This window comes from Trypanosoma theileri (genome assembly GCF_002087225.1).
Source record: "Trypanosoma theileri isolate Edinburgh chromosome Unknown TM35_Tth_9_V1, whole genome shotgun sequence".
NCBI lineage: Eukaryota > Euglenozoa > Kinetoplastea > Trypanosomatida > Trypanosomatidae > Trypanosoma > Trypanosoma theileri.
Genome location: NW_021639851.1, coordinates 116906 through 140254, shown reverse-complemented (window position 1 = coordinate 140254; position 23349 = coordinate 116906). Strand labels below are relative to the sequence as shown.

The 23349-nt window shown below is 41.1% G+C and overlaps 8 protein-coding genes across 8 annotated transcripts; all 8 read left to right on the top strand.

The window, feature by feature from the left end:
* Nucleotides 1-1375: 1375 nt before the first annotated feature.
* On the top strand, nucleotides 1376-2479 carry TM35_000091530 (uncharacterized protein; the record flags this gene model as incomplete). The annotated part of the gene is made up of 1 exon (XM_029024392.1): nucleotides 1376-2479. One exon carries the CDS (start codon nucleotides 1376-1378, stop codon nucleotides 2477-2479), a length of 1104 nt encoding a protein of 367 aa, XP_028884169.1.
* A 2394-nt stretch (nucleotides 2480-4873) lies between these two features.
* TM35_000091520 (uncharacterized protein) lies at nucleotides 4874-5614 on the top strand (the record flags this gene model as incomplete). Its single annotated transcript, XM_029024391.1, has 1 exon — nucleotides 4874-5614. The coding sequence occupies one exon, from the start codon at nucleotides 4874-4876 to the stop codon at nucleotides 5612-5614; it is 741 nt and encodes a 246-aa protein (XP_028884168.1).
* A 664-nt stretch (nucleotides 5615-6278) lies between these two features.
* Nucleotides 6279-7277, top strand: TM35_000091510 (uncharacterized protein; the record flags this gene model as incomplete). Its single annotated transcript, XM_029024390.1, has 1 exon — nucleotides 6279-7277. The coding sequence occupies one exon, from the start codon at nucleotides 6279-6281 to the stop codon at nucleotides 7275-7277; it is 999 nt and encodes a 332-aa protein (XP_028884167.1).
* Nucleotides 7278-9146: 1869 nt separating this feature from the next.
* Nucleotides 9147-11051, top strand: TM35_000091500 (uncharacterized protein; the record flags this gene model as incomplete). The annotated part of the gene is made up of 1 exon (XM_029024389.1): nucleotides 9147-11051. One exon carries the CDS (start codon nucleotides 9147-9149, stop codon nucleotides 11049-11051), a length of 1905 nt encoding a protein of 634 aa, XP_028884166.1.
* Nucleotides 11052-13315: 2264 nt separating this feature from the next.
* Nucleotides 13316-14806, top strand: TM35_000091490 (DNA repair protein; the record flags this gene model as incomplete). The annotated part of the gene is made up of 1 exon (XM_029024388.1): nucleotides 13316-14806. The coding sequence occupies one exon, from the start codon at nucleotides 13316-13318 to the stop codon at nucleotides 14804-14806; it is 1491 nt and encodes a 496-aa protein (XP_028884165.1).
* Nucleotides 14807-15328: 522 nt separating this feature from the next.
* Nucleotides 15329-16666, top strand: TM35_000091480 (putative serine/threonine protein phosphatase; the record flags this gene model as incomplete). The annotated part of the gene is made up of 1 exon (XM_029024387.1): nucleotides 15329-16666. The coding sequence occupies one exon, from the start codon at nucleotides 15329-15331 to the stop codon at nucleotides 16664-16666; it is 1338 nt and encodes a 445-aa protein (XP_028884164.1).
* A 788-nt stretch (nucleotides 16667-17454) lies between these two features.
* Nucleotides 17455-19182, top strand: TM35_000091470 (uncharacterized protein; the record flags this gene model as incomplete). The annotated part of the gene is made up of 1 exon (XM_029024386.1): nucleotides 17455-19182. One exon carries the CDS (start codon nucleotides 17455-17457, stop codon nucleotides 19180-19182), a length of 1728 nt encoding a protein of 575 aa, XP_028884163.1.
* A 748-nt stretch (nucleotides 19183-19930) lies between these two features.
* TM35_000091460 (uncharacterized protein) lies at nucleotides 19931-21655 on the top strand (the record flags this gene model as incomplete). The annotated part of the gene is made up of 1 exon (XM_029024385.1): nucleotides 19931-21655. The coding sequence occupies one exon, from the start codon at nucleotides 19931-19933 to the stop codon at nucleotides 21653-21655; it is 1725 nt and encodes a 574-aa protein (XP_028884162.1).
* Nucleotides 21656-23349: the final 1694 nt, after the last annotated feature.

Here is a 23349-nt window from a genome sequence, read left to right as displayed (position 1 = left end):
GGATTATTTATCATTTCTTTGCGTTTTTTTTTACTGTGTGAGTGTGTGTGTGTTTGTGTGCTTGTTTATTTCTCTCCGTTTGAGGCGGGTATCACCTGTACGTCTCTGGCCTTTCTGTATTTATGTACTTTTGCTTTTCTTTTTTTTTTTGTTTTCCTACCTATTTAAGCAGATATTTATATATGTTTCTGCTTTTGTGTGTTAGTGTGTGTGTGAGTTCCTGTCTCTCTCTCTCTCTCCAACATTCCTGTACCTTCTCCAACTTGTTATTTGTTCTGCAATGTGTTTTATTATTTACAGCAAAGCAAAAAACAATCTAATACACAGAAATATGAGAAAGCAAAAGGCTATTAACTTATTTTGCCCCCATTATTGTGTAATGGGGTTGTCGCTTTTTTGTTTTCCTTGTTTTTTTACAAGGAGGAAAAGCAACTCATTTTGAATGAGTCTGTGGGTATAAAATATGCATTTGTGTAATCGTGGGTAACACAGAGAGAAAAAAGAAAGAATAAAAAAAAAAGGCTGAAATGTTACCATTTCTTTCCCTTTTTTTCTGATTTGCATATATTCCTATATGCATTTTTTTTTTTTTTTTCGATTTACACATTTACTACCTTACTCCGTTGTGATATTTTATTTCGTCTCTTTTTTTTTCATGATTTTGTTTTATTCTTATTGAACTAATAAAAAAAAAATATATATATATATATATATGCTTCTGTTTTAATTTTCTTATTATTATTTGATAACCGAATAAATGTAGTGGTTTTCTGAGTTGTTCCTTTTTCTTTCCCTTTGTGTATTTTTTTTCCTTTTTTTTTTCTTATTCTTCTTTCTTACTTTGATCTTTACCACCAATACAAACACACACAAATAGCCATTTGAGAACCGCGGGTAACAAGAAGAAAAGGAAAAAACAAAATATCTCGCGGAAAAAGATTTAGAGAAGACTTCATCACTGAAGCGGTTGCAGGGCGTTGGGTACAGTAAGCGCCATTGCCGCCACCCCTCCAACCCCCCTGATCGCTTCAGTTGCCTGGTTTGTATATAAAGACAGAAGGGGGTATATCGGGTGGTTTTTTTTTTTGGTTTCTGTGCATTTGGTATATTTGCTCTTTTATTTTCTTAGCAAAGGGGGAAAAGAATACCTGGAAAGAGGTGTGGTGGGAACGGAATAACAAGAAAGAAAGAAAAAAAAAGAAAGAAAGCAGAGGAAAAGAACCTTATCGTTCTGTGATAGGTTAAAGAGATTCCAACTCCACACAGCATTCCATCAGCATTATTATTATTATTATTATTATTAGTACCATTATTATGAGAATTTATTCTTTTTCCTCTATATTTATTCTGGTAGCGTATCCTTGGTTGACAAACCATGTTCAGTCGGACGTTTCAGAGTGCCATTCTAAATGCAGAGGGTTATAATTTGCCGAAGGAAGATGGCCAGAAAGAGCCACACAAGATGACATATTGGTACTCCTATATTGATCCAGCCCATAGTAAAAAGGAACGCCCTGTTGTAGATGTTTCTGCGCCTTATAATCCACTCGATGAGACACACCAAGTACGTAAATTAGGTGTACAGAAACTCGCACTTGGTTTTATTTCCATGAATGGTTTGATAGGAACCCGAGAGGAGGTGCCGTATACGGACTCCTTGCACACTTACGAATGTGTGAAATATTGGATGATTGGACTAAACGTTTGGTACCTTAACTGGTTTCTAGCCCGCGCGGCCAACTCCTACGGCCCTCTGGGAAATCCACGTACGAAATTTGCGTGGAGTATAGTGCTGGCGATGGGCGTACTGCGGGTGAACCTCGCCGGCCTTGTTGGCATTGGCGGTTACTTCTACTCCTACGAGTGGCTCTACACACACGGCCCGTGGCCCTTCCGCATTCGCGATCCCTCACCCAACGGCTGGAAGCGGGCGTGGGATGAGGGGCAGTCGTGTATGCTGCCGCGGGCCGTCGCTAGTATCTTTCCACCGCTTGGATACGCCATCTTCATGGGGCGCTGGAAGAAGACATCCTTCTGGTTCGTGACAACACTCGTCGCTGGATTGCAGTACGAGTACACACGGAAGTGTATTCTTTCTGGTAATAGACTCTTTTACAGTTATGAGGCCAATCGTGAACTTAACCGGCAGGCGAACTGGGGATCTCTCAGTCCTGTACTCGCACACCGCGTGGATCCAGATACGAATCGAAACGCTAGCGTCGCACAGTTTCGATACTTTCGTCTCACCAGTGGCACAATGCAGGATACAATTTGGGAGAACGCCACACATGAGAATCATCCATTCTGTCGGGCAGGCATGCGGCTACCAAATCCATACTTTAACTGGCAAAAGGCTCCACAAGCGTATAATGATAAACCATTTACCAGGAAGAATGATTTGTGGAGTATGCCACAGGTACTGAATGCTCAGATGCGATCATCAACGATGGACAGGGTTCCGGCCAATACGATTGGCTGAAATGAGATGAGAGGGCAATAAATATTATATGGAGGACGAAAAGAAAGAAAAACCAAAAAAAAAAGAAGAACAACAACAACAAATAAATAAATGTTCAAGTAAAAAATAGAAGAATAGTAGTAGTAATAGTAGTGGTAGTAGTGTATTTTCAGTGTTCATCTTCTATGCTCGAACTAGGAGAATGAATAAAAAAAAAAAAAATAATGCAATGAAAAAGGAAATGAAAAAAAAAAAAATTATTTCTTTATGGGTTCTTGCTTCTTAGTGTGTTGGGAAGGGGGATAAGAGGGAATTTTATAGGGGGTTTGTTAATGGGAGAGGGGAGTGGGTGTGAGGAGATCCAAGGAGTCCTTTTTTTTATTTTTTGTTATTGATTGGGAATAACTGAAAGTAGTAAGAAGAATCATCATCATTATAATTATCACCAGCTACGGTAAGCACCATAATCGAAAGAAGAAGAAGAGGGAGAGAGAGATGACAAAAAGTAATGAAGAATATTGATTTTCTTTGATAGGCTAAAGAAAGAAAAAAAAAAAAGAAGTAAAAGTGGTTGTTTTTTTATATGATGATGACAGATTCACAAGTTTTCATTCCCATCAATTATAGAAGAAAGATGAGGTTTTTTTTTTTTTACTTTGTTTTTAGTTTAACATATTTTTTTTTTCTTATTTCCTTTCTTCCTTTTTTTTTGTTTTTGTTCGTTCCACGCCGTTGCTCACTTTTTTTAAAATTTTCTTTTGTATTCTTGTTTTGCTTTTCAACGCCGTGGTGCTGTTTATTTTCTTTTTTTCTCTGGGTGAGATGGGGTTATGTAGGGAAATAAAGGCTGTATTTACGAGAGAAGAAGAGTGAGCAGGATGAAAAAAGAAAAAAAGAGGAAGAGGAGGGTGTAGTAGTATCATATGTGATATGTATTCATTAAACTTAGTAGCTGTGACTCAATTAGGAATTGAAGGGATATTTATTTATTTTATTTATTTATTTTTTTTTTTTTTTCCCCTCCTTCCCTTATTACTTGGTCTCTTTTATATTCCTTTTTTTTTCGCATGATTGTGTACAGTGTGTGTGTGTGTGTGTGTGTATGTGTCTCGGCGTCTATGAGAGTGTGAACTATTTTTTAGTGGAGATACAATAAGAGGAGGGCTTTGTGTAAGGTTAGTAATGATGAGGTGAGGAGTGGGAAAGGGAAAGTACAAACAACAAAAAGAAAGAAAAAAAAAAAAAGAGGAAAGAATGATATATTGACGAGTAAAGGACATATTTCTGATGTTGCTGTTGCTTTGGAGAAGAAGCATAATATATATATATATATTTGAATTTGTTCCGTACTCTTTCCCCCTTTTTTTATTTTATTTTATTTTTTGTTTTCTTTCTTTTCTTTCTTTTCTTTCTTTGCTTTTTTTTTTCTTTTTTGGCATTCTCTTTATTTATTTGATTTGCCAGAAGCAAGAGATTTGGTATGATTTTATCTCTATTTATCTCTCTTCCCCTACTGTTGCTGCATATAAATGTAAGTATGAGTATTCGTTAACCGTCTCTCTCTCTCTCTCTTTGTGTGTGTGTGTTGTTGACGGTGCAGCAGTGAGATGGGATCCTCATGCAAGAAGGTCAATCGTAAGAGAATGAATATCTATCTATGAATGTATGAATGTATGTATGTAGTGAGAGAGAGAGAGAAAGAGAAAGGAGGAAAGAATAAATGAAAACAAGATAATTCAAATAAAAGATGGAACAAAGAAAAAGAAAAAAAAAAGAAAGAAAGAAAGAATAAAACGTATATATATATATATATAGTCCACCTCCAAAAAAAAAAAAAAAAAAAAAAAAAAAAGGAGTCATAAAAAAAAAAAAAAAATAGAAGTTTTGATGAAATTACTGTAATGGATTGACACAATGGCGCTGCTTTGTACCTTCTACTTGTTTAGTGCGAGCGAAAGGCATTTTTCTATAGGCTACTGCACTAAATATATGAGTTCATATTTTAATCACTTTACGTGTATATGTGATAATGAATGCGTTTTTTTTTTTTTTTGTTTTTCTTTAAAACTCTTCTAATGGTAGTTTAATTTAATTCCTATATTTACTATTTGCTTCTTTTTTTTTATTTTTATTTTTCTTATCTTTTTTTTTTTTGCTCTTTCTTGATTTCGTTTTTAGGGTGGCGGCATCGCATTCTTACGGTTACCATTGTTGTTACGGTTCTTATTCGGTTCTCATACGCGTGGGGGCAAAAGAAACAAACAAAAAAAAAACCAAACAAACAGGGACCAAATAAAAAAATAAAAATAAATACAGCGTCCTGAAGCTAATAGCTACATAGCTATTTATTCTCTTTTTCTTTAATATATATATATATATATATATATATATATATATATTATCCGTGTAATTCCCATGACGGGGACTACGTGCAAAGAGCGCAATGCTGCTGCTGTGCAGCGCCTCTTCTTGAGGGGTCAAACCTCATCGCGGCCGCAGTTCATGACGCCCAACGCCCGCCTCTACGACGGCACACTACCGCCGGAGATGCACTTAAGCAACCAGTGGCAACTCGCCCATGAAGTGAACGGCACTGCAGTCCAGCAGTTCAACAGTGGAACGATTACCCCAAGCAGTCGTCATATTGACTACGGTGATCCATCCTCGTCGTGTTACTCAATGAGGCGAATGATAGCCCGCCATGCGTGGGAGTCGCACGAGGGGGCGAAGGAGAAACTGCAGGGATTGGGTCCTAATAACAGTAGTAGTAATACACAATTAAAGAAGAGGGAACGAAAAGCCGCAATAGCTCGTGAAGAGGCAATTATTCGCTATGAATTATCTATCCCACGTCGACGTGTAGTGGGTCATCTATCGCAACTCACAGAAGCACAAGGAGATCTCGTGAGAAATATACCGACAACTCAGGCAGCTGATAAGCTCGTGGCCCGTTATGGTGGACGTTGGGTATTACAGAATCCTCACAGACAACAGTTGCTGCATGGGGAACCAGTCATGACACGAATCATGCACGGTGAGTTTTACTGTCCTCAGCAGAAGAAGGTAAAAACTCCAAATTTTTGTCAAGCTAATAAGCGACATGTTCGTATAGCGAGTGATATTAATTATATTCTACACCAGAGAGAGATAAATTAGAGCGAAAACCATAGAAACAAACCAGTTATAGAACCCAAATTGGATAAATTGGCAACAGTTTTAGTGATATCATTATTATCATTGATGATTATTATTATTATCATTCTGTGCGTATATTGGTAATAGATTGGATAGAATTATGTGTGTTATAGTGGTTACACACCCATGGATTTTATGGAGCAAGTTGTTTGAGTGACAAACATATATAACACAGTCACACACACAAAATGATAAAAAAAAAAAAAAATGCTGATCTTTGCTTTTTCTTTACCCCCCCCCCCTTTTTTTTTTTTACCAATCACTGTTCTTGTGTTTTGTTCACGTTTTCTTTCTTTTGTGGGTGGAGGTGATAGTGTGGTGTGGAGTGACACTCTGACTATATTTTTCTTTTTTTCTTTCTTTATTTTAGCATCGTCCTTATTTTCTTATTTCTCTCTCAGTCACCCCCTCAACATTGAAGAAAAAAGGAGAAAAACACTCTGAATCCCAGCAGTTGCAAAAGGAAGAGGGGAGGAAGAAGAAGAAGAAAAAGAACAAGAACCACGAAGGGTGTGGATAATACAAGTACCCCTGTACGCTTCTCCCACCAACGTAACGGAGTAGGGTACCCGCACCCTGTCTATATCTCTATCTCTGTAGATATCATCTTATTGTTATTCTGGGTATGAACTTGTTTCTGACGTATCGTGGTAGTGGTAGTAGTGGTGGTGTGATGATGTTTATTCTTGTGCGTGGGGTTCGTCTGACGGCGCAGTCTCTTGCCTCTATGCGACTGACCGGAGTTCTCTCGCCGCTGCTGCTTGGCGATGCGATTGCGGGGCACGTGGCGCTCTGCGGCCGGGCGCAGATGGAGGCGCTTCTCTTCGTGTCGGCCCGCCTCGCGGTGCACTCGCCGCGGTGTCTGGCGCTGCTGCTCGAGCGGGCGGCGGGCGGCGGGGGGGCGGCCGCGTGGATTGCCCGCCAGCCGCTCGGGCGCCAAGTGATGGCCGTCGGACTCTGCGGGACCGCCGCCCCCGCCGCCGCCACCGCCGCGGTGCAGCTCTCCGTCTACGCCGCCGCCCTCGCCGCCCGCGTTGCCGCCCGCCCCGCCGCCGCCGCCCTCGCGACCCGGCAGTTCTGCCACGATGCGACGACTGTCGTGGCCGCCGGCGGGGCGTCGATCGTCGCGGGTGGCTGCGGCGCCGTCATTGGCGGACTGCTGCTGCCGGGCGTCGGCACAGTGCTCGGGTCCCTCGTCGGCTCCATCGGCGGCGGGTATCTGCCGTATCTCCTCCGCAGCAGCGGGCCCTGCGTGGAGTGGGAGCAGAACCACATCCTCATGCGGGAGGAGGAGGACGAACACGGCTGCCGAAGGGTCCTCGCCATCGCCGAGGAAGAAGGCGACTGGCTCATCATCGCAGACACCAACGTCGACTCGGAGTTCATATTCTGTGATATAACAGCAGCAGACACCAGCAATAGCAACGTCCATTTCTGCGTAGAGGAACCACTTGTGGGAAACGCAAGCACCACCAGCAGACAGAGTAGTATCTGTTGGTGGGATTGTGATGAAAATTACAGTGTAGAGAAAGAACGATATATGGACGCAGCAGAATATTCTTGGATGCTGACCAGTGAAGCGGACGCCATTTCACATCTAAATACGGTAGAGGGAAAAGTATAGAGAAAGAGACTGAGAGAGAATGGGGGAAAGAATAGAGAAGAGAATGATAGTAAATGTAATAGTAGAGAAGCAGTTGCTTTTCCTTCCGAGTTGAAGACAACGTCAAGAGGTGTAAGCGAAAAAAAGAAAAGAAAGGACGTCTAAGAGAGGAAAGACTGCCTTAAAGGATATTTATTACGTAGTCTTGCATATGATAAACAAGTGGGAGATTTAGTGAAGAAATTACAGTAACAATCAGTATAAGGAAAAGTAGTTGTAAAGAAAAAAAAAAAAAGCGAAGAGATTCAGTGATGACCAAGATATACTTTGTAATGCACGATCGTCACATTTTTTTTTTTTTTTGTTTATGCGAGAAGGGTTTGCTGTATTCGTAACAAGAAGAACAGTAAAACGGTGCCCAAATGAATTGGGCGAATGTTTAGTAGAGAACAGTGAGTGCGCAAAGAGTTTTCCAGATATATCGCACCCAGTTCAGTTTTCAATTTTCCCCCTCACCCCCTCCCCCACCCCTTAATTTTGCTCCTATTTTTTAATTCTGTGTGTGTTTGAGTGAGTCTTTATTATGGTTATTGATAGTATTTTTCAGTAGTGGTAGTTTGAAACGATGTTAAGAGTGGCGAGTTGTGCTGGTTAACTTGGTGTTTGTCAGAGGAGTTTTATTATTATTATTATTATTATTATTATTATTATTGTTACTATTCTTATTTTATCACTCCTTCTTTACACACAAACACGCACGCACAGATTCAAGCAGAGGCAGAAATAGAAGCATAGGTATACATTTTCCTCTGCAGATGTGCGTGTGTCTTTGTTATACCAAGCAGAAAAAAAAAAAAAGGAAAAATAACGTCGTTTTTATTATTCATCAGAGTCTGTTTAGATACAAAAAAAAAAAAAAAAAACTACCGGTTCATTTGATTTAAAGTCACCTTTGCTTATTATTTCATCATCCCGTTTCAAAATATATTCCCTTTTGCTGTATTTGACACACCTTTGTGTGAATATGTGTGTGCAGTTTTCTTTTCCACGTTTTTTTTTTTTGTGTGTGTGTGTGCATGTGAAGTGAAGGTGAATAAAGTATATGTTGTAAATCTAATAAATATATATATTTATATGTATCTGTTTGAGCAAAGAAAAAGAAAAAAAAAGAAAACGAAAGTGACAGTGTCTACATCCCTTCTCTATTGGCGATGGTGGGTTCATTTCTCTGAAAACTAATGTTCTCTGCCATATACCCTTTTCCTAGAGCTGTTGGCTTGCCTAACTTTGTTGTGTGAAGGGTCCAATGGTTTTCGGTGTTGTTTTCACCGTTTTTTTTTTTTCTAATGATTTGTAATTATTCGTTCTCCATGTTTTTTTTTTTTTCCTTCTTTTGCTCTTCTTCTTTTAATTTGCTTTCCCTTCTCTCTAATTTGTGTTTTTGTTAAATTATTATTTTTTTCTTGTGTGATCTTGCAGCAGATACCTGTTCTCTTCCATGCCTTTTTTTTTATTCTTCACTGTATTTCTCTTTCCCCACTTTTTTTTCTTTTTCTTTTTTTTATTTATTTATCGTACCTATATATATATATGTTTAGCAGTCACCCGCAGGTACAGTACTCACAAGGGAGGGAGGAGGAAGGAGAGAAAGGAGAGTTTTCTCTCTGCAGCAGTTAATATCAACTGCATCCCGCCATCTCAACCCCTAGGCTCCAACCGAGTGAAGAGGAATACGGGGAAGAGTTCTCAACTTGTAGGGAGCAATACATACCCAACACAAAACCGAGTAATCAATCAACCAATCAATAGAGAAATATATATATATATATATATATATATATATATATATAGATACAAAAGAAAAGAAGAAAAGAAAAATATAGCGAAGTCATGGCCTCCCATCACTCCAATTCACCTGCTGCACACAAAGAAGAGCATGCCGCCCACAAAAGTGAAGATACGGATAGTGTCCTCAGCACCCGCCGGGCGTCTGCAGTGCGGGAGTACATCCGTAGTCTTCCGTCTGTCTTTGAGGGTGACGCGAGTCCACCATTCGTAGACGAGATGGTCCGCTTGGAAAGAGAACTAGCACACCTCGATAAGGATGAACTCAAACGTACCGTGATGTACAGAACACAACGCTGCAATGATGCACTACAGGAATTGCTTGAACAAGAACGATTGCTTTCTGACGCACTGGGGGAGGTACGTCATTTGGAGTTGAAGCTTCGGGAGAAGGAAGAAGATATGGAGATGTTGCGTGTACAGTTACAAACCTCTGATGATCATATTGAGTCACTTCTTCGTGAAAAGGCTGACGCCCTACGCAAGTTAACAGATGCAAAGAGTGAATTGGCACAAATTAGTAGAAAGGCAGCGAACCTACAGCGTGATCTGGACGCAAAAATAAAACGTGAGAAGGAACTCAATGACTCAATTGTCAGTACACCTCGAACCACGCCAGCAGATGCTAAATGTGCGTCTATGCACAGTTTACCCACCACCTCTGCAGATCAAATTATGGATGCTTGCCGAACCTCGGCCGAGCACGATGCAAGATTACACAGAGAACCCTCTCAAGATGGGCCAGTTAGAGTGGGGGTTTCAGATCGCTTTCCTCTCTCCGCAAGGAGAACACCAACCTCAACAACAGCTGCCGCAATGGCAATAACAGGAAGAGGAGGAGGAACAGCAGTATCAGGGACGACAGCCGGTACGAGCTCTGGAATAGATTTAGAGGCACGGAGGCGTTCCGTTCATGATGCGAGTGTGCGTGAGTCCGATGCTCAGGGAACGCCATTGGGGCAAAAGGGAGGTGTGTGTCCTCACTGTTCCGAGAAGATGAGTCCTTCCAGCAATAACGTTGAGCGCGTGGAGTGGCGTAAGCTTTTCTTTGAGAGTCAACGGCAGAATAAGTTTTTAGAGAAGGAGCTTGCCAAGGCGCGGGCGAGCAACGCGGGTGAGATCAGCATCGAGGCTCTCCTGCAGTCTTCAAAGGCCCATCCCCGCACTCCGGCGTACGACCTGCAGACACGACTGCGGCGCAGCATGGCGGAGTTGGAGCGTGTGGAGCGGGAACTCGGCGTCGAGCGGGAGCGCGGCCGCAAGCAGAGTCAGCTGGAGGTGCAGTTGCTGAAGGATGTTGGCCGCCTCGCACGCAAGCTGCGGGCTCACGAGAATGCGAAGAGTGCACTGCGGATACAGCAGCGCGCGGATGCGAGTCTCACGCGTGAGGAACTGTTGGAGGAGTTGAGCCGTTGTCGTGTTGCGGTGAGTGCGTTAACGGGAACCCCCATCGCTGGTGGTGTGAACAGCAATATGAGCAATGGCAACAGCACCAGCAATAGTAATATTGTCGCTGAGGCGGACATCACGGCGGAACTCGCCGCCGCACTGGAGGAGGCCCTCGCGGTGAATGAGACGCTGCGGGCGGAGAATGACTGCGTGCTTGCCGATAAGAAGATGCGGGAGGCGGCCTACGAGGCGGAGCTGCGCAATCGCATTGCAGAGATGGATGAACTCACCGCCGCCCTGCATGAACTGCGGGATCAGATGAAGTTGCTCAAACAGCAGCGTCCACTCTCCACCTCACACATCTCACCAAGGGAAAATGATACGCTAGACCGCACCACAACTTCAGTCTCAACAACACGAGAAATCGGAACAGGGAAAAACGGCGTTGCAAATGCCCTTCAGCAAAGAGAGATGCCGTTGCACATATTGTCTCCCAATAGGAATACTAATAGTAAAGCACATGGAGCAGAGAAGGGCAATGATGATACTGCAGCACCGTAATAGAGGAGACTCTACAGTTGTGTCAAACTGTTGTAAATATTTATGGGGAAGCAAAAAAAAAAAAAAAAAAATGGAAGGGACCACTCCCGTACACGCGCTGCTTTTGATTACACACATCTGACTCATGCGGCCTCTCTGCAGTAAGGAATAAAAAAAGAAAGAAAAGAGAAAAAACAAAATAACAATGAAAGAGTTTAGGAGCTGGAGAGAAAGAGGGGAATATATATATATATATATATATATATATATATATATATATATATCCAGAACCAATGGGATGTCTCTGCGTGAAGAAGATAAATTCGCGCACCGGATAAAGAAAAAAAAGCGAGTCAGACGATGTACTGCTATATGTATGGAAAGGCCTTTTTTTGGTTGTTGCAGTTTTAATGCTACCGTCTGTGTTTTATTATTATTATTATTATTATTATTATTATTATTATTATTATTATTATTATTATTATTATTATTTGTACTTCTTCTCTTATGTTGGGTGAAGAAATATCACTTCCTTTCTACCATTTAGTGAAGAAGTAAAAGAAAAAAAAGAAAAAGAAAAACGGAACTAAGAACACAAACACAAAACGGAGCCAAAGAGGAAACCATTTGCGGTGAGGTATTGGATCTTCCTTTAAAAAATACAATCTGCGTTCACACTTTTTTTTCTTTATTTCTTTCGGATGTTGTGTCTCTGCTCTTTTTTTTTTTTCTTAATTCTCCTTTATTTTTCTGTCTAACTAGTTTTCCTTTTTTTCTTGTTTTTTTTTTTTTTTTATCACTGTGTACGTCTTAATACGTGTTTGTACATGGATGTGTGTAGTCTGCTTTATTATGTGAACTGTTTTTTTTTTTTTTTTTTGTTTGTTTTCTTCTCTCTTTCGCTGTGGGGGTAGTCTATTTATTGTGAATAGGCGAAATCTCTCTCTTTCTCTCTCTCTCTCTTTTCTCCGTCTTTTCTTTCTTTTCTGATTTACTGTATCATCGTTACTTTTTTTATTTCTATTCTTTACTGTGTAGCGTAAGGCGGCAAAACACACAGTGAGAAGAATAAAGTGGAGAACGAAGATGAAATCGGAAGCAAATAAACAAATAAAAGGTGGAGAAAAAAAGAAAGATAGAAAAAGAAAGAAAGAAAAAAAAATAAGGCAAATTGTTTATTATTTTAGTATTATTATTTTAGTATTATTAATGAATGAGGAGGAGCGCATTAGAGGAGTAAAAGCAAAAAAGAAAAAAGAAGAGAACGAGGAGAATAGTAGAGAATTAGTGAAAAATAAAATAAAGTAAAGGAAAAAAAAAAACGATCGAGATCGAAGTGTGAAGTAAATAAAATGAAAAGTAAAATGCTTGAAAAGAAAAAAAAAAAAAAGTATGTGGTTACACACATATTTTGGGTAAACGTTTGTGTATACATGTACGATAATGAAATGAAATAGGTCATCCGAAAGAAAACAAACATCGTGGCTGTAAGCTTATGAAGGAACGTTGGCTTTTTTTTTTCCATATGTGTTTTTTTTTTTTATTTAGTCCTTGGCGTTCTTCTTTATAATTCTACATGCTCATTTTTTCTTTTTTTTTGTGATGATGTTATCTGTTACTGCTCTGTATAGTTTCTTTTTTTTTATTTATTTATGTTTTTTTTTTTTTAATTCTATCCTATCCTGAAATCTGAGGTGGGGGTGATGAGCGATAAAAGAAGAAAGAAATAATAATAGTAAAAAAAGACAGCAGTGAGTCTTTTTTTTTTGTATTTTATTTCCTTTGTTTCTGTTCTTTTTTTTTGGGTGTCTCTCTGGTTTTCTACTACGTATTTCTTCTCATTCTCTTTTCTCTTTTTTTTTCCCTCTTATTATTTATTATTATTTAATTATTATTATTATTATTATTATTATTATTATTATTATTATTATTATTATTAGTGGTTGTGGTGGTACTCTTTCTGAGGGTTTTTTTAGTGTTATCGTCTGAGTGTTTGTTGAGAAGATCCAACTCGCTTCGGACTTGCATGTGCGGTATTTAGAAGAGAGAGACCAACAGAGAGAGGCTCCGGGATTGTAGGATTGCGGTTTCCTGCAGAAGACCCACCCAGGAACAGAAGGTGGATTATTGAGAATACATCCGCATCTACACAGAGATCACATACATAGTAAAGGTGCTCAATCATTGTGGGGACAGCAATAATAACAGCAATAATAAAAATAATAATAATAATAATTACAAAGAAAAAGAAAAAAGAAGAATAAACAACAGAGAAACAGATACTAATGACGAATATAGAGTCACAAACATCGCTGAATGCCAGGCTTAGGAGCCTTATTCCCTCTCTACAGGAAGATCCAACAGAGGATGTTATCACCACTATACTTCTGCGCTGCTGCCAACAGTGGGGAATCACCACAGAGTCAGAGTTGTTGCTTCTGTTGGTGAGTGATGCGGCTTTTGTGCGAAGACGCTTGTTAACAGTTTTATCGCAAGAACATCGTCAACAGGCATTCTGGCGTCCTGCAGATGTTCAGAGACTTATTGAAAAGGTGCTACTTGTTATCAGTAGACATCATATCTCACAGAAACTTTTGTCAACATCAGTAAAGGTAGAGAGAGGAAATGATATCGCTTTAGCATCAAAAAGTGTAGCAGATATGCTTTTACCTGTTCCTGATTCTGAAGGGTCTATTTCAACCAGTTCTCTTCACAGTAACCCTTGTTTTTTTACAACAGGTTGTCCTTCTTTGGATTTACTACTAGCTGGTGTTAGTGGTGGAAGTGGTAAGAATGATTGTGAAAAAGATTCCAACAATAATAACGCCTTTGAAGGAGGGTTTCGTGCGGGTCTGTTGACAGAAGTCTACGGAGAAGCAGGAAGTGGGAAGACGCAGTTGGTCTTGCAATCTCTATTTCACTGTGTCGCCCGACAGCAGTGCGAGCAGTGCTATCTCAATAGAATACAAAAAAACTCTACAGATGAGTCTACAAGCGGTGTGGCCGCATTATATATTGTTTCTGAAGATTTCCCAGCGTCTCGTCTTAATTCCTTGGCGGCGGGTGCACTAGAGAGAGAAAAGGAAAGAGCCATTCGCACAGTTTCTCATCTTCCCTCATCCACTGTGGCACATTTCAAACTGTACCTGGATGAGACCATAAATGTGCGGTCTGTTATGGCTGGAATGCACATTCGTCGTATCGCCGGTTTAAAGGATTTACTGCAGATGCTTCGCGATGGTACATTATCCAATGCGTTTCACATGTTGGGCAATCGTGGGTTAGTTGTGGTGGACTCCATCGCAGGAGCTGCAGTGACGACTACTGGTGAGGGCGTTGATATGAGTGTTGTTTCTTCTTCCGCGGCTGAGGTGCTGGCGGTGGGATCGCTTCTGAAGGCATTCGCAGTCCAATATGGAGCGGCGGTTGTGGTGACCAATCAAGTCCGTGCACAATTATCATCATCATCATCCACTAATAATACTACTACTATATCTACTACCACTACTACTACTACTACTACTGCTGCTTTTAGTACAGCATACAGTTCGTCTGCAGCAGTGGTGCCTGCGTTAGGCCTCTCATGGTCATTAGCACCGCACGTGAGAGTGCAACTCCGTCGCTCGGCGACTAGCGCTGCTGCACCTGTTGGAACGCATGCTTCCTCTGCGGTGATGACGGCAGAGCGGCGGCTCACAGTACTCTCAGGCCCCGCAAACCCACCCGTGTATGGTGTGTACACAATTACAACAGATGGTATTCGATGCGATTCTTGACAGTAAAGAGGGAAAAGGGGTGGGGGATTATAAATGAAACTGAAAAAGAGTACAATAACGAGAGAAAAAGAGACGTGAAGAGAATAAAGGTTTGTCAGAAATGTGTTGTCCATATATGGAGACGTTGTGTATATTACCTTTTTTTTGTGTGAGTGTGTGTGTGTCTCTCTCTCTCTTTTTTTTTTTTTTTACTTTTTTTTTTCCACTCACTAACTAACCGTACTTCTTGTGTGGCTCTGTTCAGATTCTTTTCTCTTTTATTCACTGTATCTAATTATTTCTTACCCCTCAAATATATTTTCTTTTCTAATTCTTATTGATTTTTTTTTTATTGTTTCTGAAACCAAAAAAAAAAAAAAAAAAACAAAGAAACAGAACCAACATTCTTATTGAACCATTACAAAAACATTCGTTTTTTATCTCTTTCACTAGAAAGTTGTGGGTTCGGTTTTCCTTTTGATCCTATTTTCGTACTTTCTTATTGTTGCTATTATTCTGTTGTTGTTATTTTTTGGTTTCTTCATGACTTGGCGAAAATGGATGTACCGGGCACCTTTGCAGATGCATTTGCTCCTTGCCTATACTGCTGTGCTCTCTCTTCTGCTGTTACAACCCGTAGTGGCAGAGGTGAAGGGAAAGACTTATTCGAGACTAGTTGCATTCGCTGATTTACACGGTGATGTGTACAACTGTCGTTTGCTGCTGCGCGCGGCAAACATTACCGACGCACACGACCGCTGGATTGCCGGCAACTCTACTGTTGTACAGTTGGGTGACATTGCCGATAGAGGACGGCATAGTCATGAGATTTATGATCTATTTGCATCACTAGAGACACAAGCTGCAGAGGCAGGTGGAGAATTTATTTTCCTCGTTGGTAATCATGAACTAATGAACCTTCTGGGGGACTATGCATATGTACATGAAGACATGATAAAGGTGTTTGGAGGAAAAACCGAATACTCTGTCGCTTTTAGTCCCAAAGGTGCTTATGGATCCTACATTATGCAGCATCAAGTAGTATTAGTACGTGGGGGTGTAGTGTTTGCCCATGGTGGTATTACCCCTGTTTATGCGGCCAAAGGCGTTGATGGCATTAACGCTGAATTCCACAATGGATTTAACTGCCAGCGCCAGCGCGAGAGTGCGGCTGCCGGTGATGGCGGCTCCCACGCGTGCCACCCCTTCAGCAACGCCGAGAGCCCCGTGTGGAGCCGGCAGCTGATCTACGAGGGGCAGCAGGGGAACTGCGGGCTTCTCACGGAGTCGCTGCGGCTCCTCTCCGCGGCGGAGCGGGCGGCCGGGCGCCCCCCCGTCCACGCGATGGTCGTCGGCCACACCATTCAGGCCGGCGGCGCCATCGCCCTCCTCTGCGGCGGCCGCCTCGTCGCTGCGGACGTCGGCCTCAGCCGCTACGCGTGGGCCGGCGGCGGCCATGCGGCCTTCGTCGAGTTCCCGCCGCCGCAGCGCCGGCCGGTGCCGCACTACCCGTACGGTGTCGGCGTGCGCCCAGCCGCCGCGGTGCCCCTCACGCAGGCCATACAACCACCCCGCCGCACCCACACACAACAACAAGCACTGAAGGAGCAGCACCAGGATGGGGAAATACCGCAACCTCAACCAGAACCAGAACAAGAGAAACAGGAAGAGGAAATAGAAGAACCACACGAGCAAAAAGCACCGATTGTTATGGGTGCATCATCATCATCATTCGTGGGTAGAAGTGTAGAAACACCACATATCCGGTTAGTGGATTATGTGTTCCTGTTCGTCCTGCTTGCACTTGTGGGGTCACTTTTCGTATTAAAGAAGTGGAGGTCACTCCTGAGAGATTTTCGTGTCAATCTAAAAGAAACATAATGTGTAAACGCCACTGCATTTTTTCTTCGTGTACCATGTTTTTTTTTTTTCTTTTCTGTCTGCCTCCCTCCCTCCCTCCCTCCCTCCCCTTGTTAAACTTTTGCTTCACCTCTGGAGCGGTTATTTTGTCCATTCATGTATACACATCTGTGCAGAGCAATTACAGACAAAGTAAGTATAACTCATGCACAAAGGAGGGATAAAAAGAAAGGAAAAAAAAAAAAAAAAAAACAAGAACGAAGAGCAGGCGACACATTTCAGTGTGCTTTACAAAGTATATATATATATATATGTAGCATTCCTTGTGATCCTTTCATGGGCTCTTGAGTCTCGGTGTCTTTTTTTTTCATTTTGTCAGCAGCCGTGGGTTTTCTGAAAATTTTTTTTTTTTTGTTCTATTCGTAATTTCTTGCTTCATCAATTGCTTGCCGGCACTCCCCGTTTTTTTTCCTGTTTTTTTGACTGCTTTCACATATTGGGGTAAAGAGAGAGAGAAAAAAAGACTTTTCTTTCTTGCAGTCTATGTCTTAATAACAGTAATATTCATTACAAATAATAATAGGAAAAAAAAAATAATAAGTGCTCTTTTCTCGCTTCTTTTTTTCCCTCCTTCATTTTTTCCTTTCTCTACAATTGCTGATATGGAAAAGTAAATAAGTTACTTTTGGGGTGGGGTTGCAGTTTTATTAATATATTTATTTTATTCCTTGTTAGTATTATTAGTGACCCACAAGAGCACACACACACACACATACACATACATACCAAAAAGAAAAAAAAAAAAAGAAATGCTCTCGCAAAATGTTGCCAAATCGACGGTTCCGTCGTATTACATGATTCGTACGAATCTCCCTCAACGGAAACCACTAAATCAATGGGAAGGTGTTTATTACTACAGCGGTATTAGTAAACGTCAACGTCACCTTATCTTGTTACAAAGAAAGCGTGACCGGGAGGCACATATGCGTTTATTTAATTTCTCTAGAGAGAATGTACTACGAGGACTAGATGCTAATTCCAAAAAACAGCAACAACTCGCTACACCAAATACTCAATTAGAATTTGCGATTCAATTGGCGCAACATGGTTTATATCAAGAGGCAAGTCTTATAGTAAATGAATTGCACCAACAACGTGCACTTTGTGCGAATCAGTATGTTCTTTTTATAGATGCTTTAGCAGCTCCTCGTTTAAGAGAACGTATTCTACATTGTGATGCACAATGTGATCCCACCTTGACGTACAAATTTATTGGAGATGAAAATGGCGAAGAACGGGCACAAGAGGCACACCGGTGGTTTAATATGGCTTTTACTTCACTGGATATGGAATGTCGATCAAGAGGTCATCATATTCCACAAGGAACATCCACAGCTACACATCTTGTGAATGCATTAATGCGTACTCTACTAACATGTGGATATACTCATGTTGCTGCAGTGCCGGATGCTATTTATGATCGCATGGGTGCGATGGGCATCTCACCTACTATCACTACTTATGAATTGGTGATGCTCGCCCTATCACTGCAGGGTAATACCAAAGAAGCAGAGAGTGTCTTTTCATTTCTGCGTAGTCATCACAATGAACATGTAACAATTGGTAGCTTCAACGCACTTCTTTTGGGTCACCGTGAGTGTCGTGAGTATGATCGTTGCGATGCTCTTTGGCAAGAATTAGTGGATCGCCGCTGGCCTCGGGCGTGTGGACTGACGGCGGAGTTGTACCTGCGCAGTATTATAGATCACTCCTACACACCGACGAGTGCCCCACTACAGCGGTTTGGTAATATTAACGCGGTGGAGAAGAAAAAGGTCCCACTCGTCCTGGCGCAGATGGACGATCTCGGCATTCCACGCACGCACCTCTCGCGTCCCCTCACAGACGAGGTCGAAGACGCACTGCGCCGCTTCCGACTTTATCGCTCGCGGCACTACGAGTGGGGACGGGCGGTGAAGCAATTCGACTTTATTGAGTTCCGCCGCCGCAATGGCTGGATGTATGATCTCCATCTCATGAAGAACACCACCAAGCAGGTCGGACCGCTGCGGGATCCCACTCAGCCAGATGCCTCGCAGGTTGCTGTTGCCACAGTGGAACTTCCTGCGTTCTTTAATGATCGCCCAGCGTGGGAGCAGCCGCCGCTCGCGGAGTTGTTGCAAGTTACAGAAACACGTGAACGACATGATGATGTGCGGGCAGGGGATATTTATTACGATGATACTCGCTCTGTACATGACCGTTCCCCAACATGGATGAATGAAGTTCCAGAAACCCGCTACGACCGACTGTACGGTGTGAACCAGCCGGATATCGCAAAGATCGGCATTCGACGACACCTCAACACGGAGTACGTTAATCGCGCCGAGGTAGTGGAGCGCGACGCAGCGCTTATGAAGAAAACACGCAGCAGTGGTAGGCGTCTTCGACAAAAGGTGGAACTCGCACGTACACACCGGAACGCAGCCAACAGTACATCAGCAGCTGTGGCTTCATCATCTACAATGTCACGGTAGGATATCTCGGATGAGCTGTAATGTTGTAGTTTGTCTTGTGTGTGTTTTATCCATTACAAGGGCTCTCTCACATTTGTTTGTTTGTTTAGTTTCGTCGGCTGTTTATCCTTGTTTTTGGATTATTATTATTATTATTATTAATTAGTGTTCTTCTCGTACTTGTTGTTGCAGCTATTATTATTAATATTATTAAATATTAAATGTTGTTTGGTGATATTGTTGTGGTTGTTGTTCTTGTTGTAGCAAACTAGATGGAGGGTGCGGACTTGCATTTGTCTGCTCATTGATTTCACGCCTTACTTTTGGCGTTTCAATCCTTAAATGAATTCTTGAGCTTACTTACTTGCCTTTACGTTAATTCTTTTTTTTTTTCTTTTCTTTTTTAAATCGTTTTCACTTGTCACTTTTTTTTTTTTTTCTTCTTTGAATGCTAATGTTGTTGGTTTTTATTCTTTTTTTTTTATTCTATCTAATTTTATCTTTAGTAGCATCACCGGCGTCAAGAGTTTTTTTTTTTTTGTTTTTGTTGGAATCTGTAGTGCTCCTAGAAGCGAAGGTTGTGACCTAAGAAAGGTACACACAGTATTGGGGAAACAGATATAAAAAAAAAGAAAGAAAGGAGGGAAAGGGAGAGAGAGAGAGAGAGGGAGACCACAGATTTATTATTCCATATTATATATTATATATATATATATATATATATATATATACACTTAGTAGCCTATTTATATTACTTTCAGCGTACACGATGGGACGAGGCAAAGGACGTGCGAAGGGCATTGATGTGACGAAACACATTTTTCAGCCCAGCGGCCCGTCGGATCTCATTTCTGTGCGGATATCCCCCGCGGAGGTCATTCACGTGCTGGAGGAGGACCTCAGCCCCACGGAGGGGAGCGTCGCCGCCTTCGCCCTCAAGCGGGAGGGGCGGATGGAGGCCCCCGTGAAGTTGTGCGCCAACTGGCGACAGGGCGCCTGCCACAGTTACGCCGCCTGCAGCAACGCCCACGTGAAGGCGTACTTTGACAGTCCCGTGCTGCCGGCCGTAGGGAATAATAACAATAATAATAATAACAACAACAACAACAATAACAACAACTCCACACCACTGGGAAGCCCCGTGCAGCGAGCACGTGAGGATTGGAGTCACCTTACCTTGCAGCAACAACAACATCATCATCACTCCCACAGTAACCACCAGCATCAACAACAACAACAACAACAGCCAAATAGCAATTCGTCAGATCCAGCCCGTCTGTCTGATCACAAGACTTCTTCTACTATTTCACACAGTACACCAATACCTGTACCGAGAAGTCAACAAGTTAACAGACTGACACCTAATACAACGGGTTCCTCCGCTATTCTGGGTACTCCCAACACTGGGATACAATGGAGCCGTAAAGTTTTGGGGAATGGTATTCAGCAAGGAAATTATCCACAACAGCATTCACTACAGAAACCACTGCAGACGCATGAAATAATACAACAACAACAACAGTATGTAGTTTCACAAACTCGGGGAAGCTGGGGTGGTCAAAAAGTTTCTGATGATATTAACTGGGTGACGACCAATGGTACAACAGTAGTGGACACCTTTTTAGAGGCCGCCTCACATAAGCAACATGGAAAAAATGAACTAACAAGGAATGATGTTCACTATGGTTCCAGTAATAAAAACAATATCATCGCCTCCACCAGAAATAATAATAGCAACAGCAACAACAGCAGCAATAATGTTTTTGCTTCCTCCAATAGTGGAAATGGGGTTCACTTAACTGGACCAGAGAATGCTACTGGAAGTCTCATAGATGATGTATGGGCTACTTCGGGACTTGAACAAAATAGTGTTTGTGATGCTACCTGGTGTGTTGGGGGCTCTGAAGGGTGGGATCTGCACCCCTCTGGTATATTATCAGGAGAATCAACAGGAGGGGTAACCGCAACGCCAGCAACCGTAACGACAACCGTAACTCCAGTAACCATGACGGCATCCACAACTAGGTCATTAGGCACAGGAGCAGTAACGATGGATGGGGCATCAGTTTTTATGGGACATGAATTAAATGTAACAAATTCAGTGGCCTCGCGTGGGGATCTCTGGGGTTCATTTTCTGCCAGTAATACTCTCTCTGTAGGAAGTAGTAACAGAAATGCTGGAATAACATCCCCCTCTGAAGCGCTTAAAAATCAATTACTACGCGAGTTAGTTGGAGCTGGTAATGATACTACCGATCCCTCTTCTATGTTAGACTCCGTGCACTGCGACAGTCGAACAAACTTGCAGGCGAGCAGTTGTTTCTCTTACCCAGAAAGTGGTAAAACAACCTCCGAGTTCTTATCTTTGTTAGGTGGGAGTGAAGAGAAGACCTCCGCCAGCAGTGTCATCTCCGCACAGTTACAGAATCCCTCTACTGTAGAACAGCTTATGTTGCTTCTTACTACAGAGGAACCAGGTGAAGCAAAGAAGTAAACTTGTGTTATGTATGTATTTCATAGAATATATATATATATATATATATATGCTTAAATTAAGTGAATGACGCACACACGCACACAAATACACACACGCGCAGACAGAGATACACATAAACTAAGGGAGGGAGGGAGAGAGAGAGATGGAGGGAGTAAAGATGAGCGAATGATTTAGAAATAAAAGGGATAGAAGAGAAATTTAGAGGTGAGTAGAGACTATATTTTTCTTCACAGTCTGATTATGTGGTACTACGAAGTGACATCTAATGGTTTTGATCTCTTTATTTTTGTTGGGGTAGAAATGTTGATGGGATTTCATTTACTTCCTCCCTCTCCCTATACCCCGAACAGATAGGTGCATTTATCTGTTGTTGGATGCTTTGTCATTACTGCTTCTAGGTGGTGTGAAACAGGTGGCGGTTTTTTGTTTTTATTTGATAATGTTTTCCATGAATGTTTTTTTTTTGTTGTTTCGATTGCGTTTGTGTTTGTGTTTGTGTGTTTGTTTTGAATGCACAGTGATGAAGGAAAGAAAATAGAGTAAAGAAAAGAAAAAAAAAAAGAAAGGAAGAAAACAGTGACAAGAAGAACAATGAAGGAAAGAGAAAGCGAGAGAGAAAAAGAAAGAGAATTAAAAGTAAAATAAAAGAAAACAAAACCAGAAATGTGAAAAATGAGAGTGGAGGTATTTATTGTTTCTGCAATGTGTGTAACGATAAGAAACGAACGTGCAAGATACAATCTACTATATACAGTCACAAATTTATATATATATATGTGCGTCGCGTAACGATAATATATATGTACATATATGTATATGTATATATATATATATATATACACTTTTTACCTGTATATAGTGTTTCGTTGAGCATATTGTTTCATCTTTTATTGCTACTCTTGTTTTTTTTTTTTTTTAATGACCTGTTGATTTTGCTGAATATTTCCTTTTTTTTTTATTATGGTTGGACGTTGACTGTAGGACAATGCAAGAGAGAAAAGAAAAATTTTTTTGTTTTTGGTGCTTCTCTTTCTGTCTTTGCGTGAGTAAAGACTTGCGGCAATAGTGTACTTCTCCTATAGAGGAAGATAGTGGAATACAAAACTCTACTACCGCATTATTGTTCACTTCTTATATTTGTTTTTATCCAACCTTTTTAAATATTTTGCTTTTTCCTTCTATTTTATCTTATTATGCGTGGGCATTTGCTCCGTGTATTATCACTATTAGGATGATATGTGTTTATTTATTTTTTGCTTTGCATTTTCCTTCTCTGTTCTTCTTCTTTTTTTTTTTTTTTTTTTTTTTCTATTCTTATTGCCGGTATTATTATCGTTGATAAGAGAATTATTATTATTATTACTATTACCTCTCCACGTGAAACAGACTAGTGCCAGTGGAAAGGTCGTCCGCTGTAATCATTATAGGGAAATAGGAGAATCAAAAAGGGGAAAAAAGGGAAAAAATAAAAAAAAAAGGATAAAGACTACTTCACACAATACCTTTAAGAGAGTTTTAAAGGGACGCGTGGCGTTATTACTATTATCATTATTTATTTTTTTATTTTTTAATAAACCCCAAGGATATCTTCTCTTTTTTGTTTTTTTTTTCATTTGTGGAATTTTTTTTTTTCATATTTGTGTGGTTTGGCCCGTTATTCTTCTTAATCGTGGCACTTCTGTAAAAAAAAA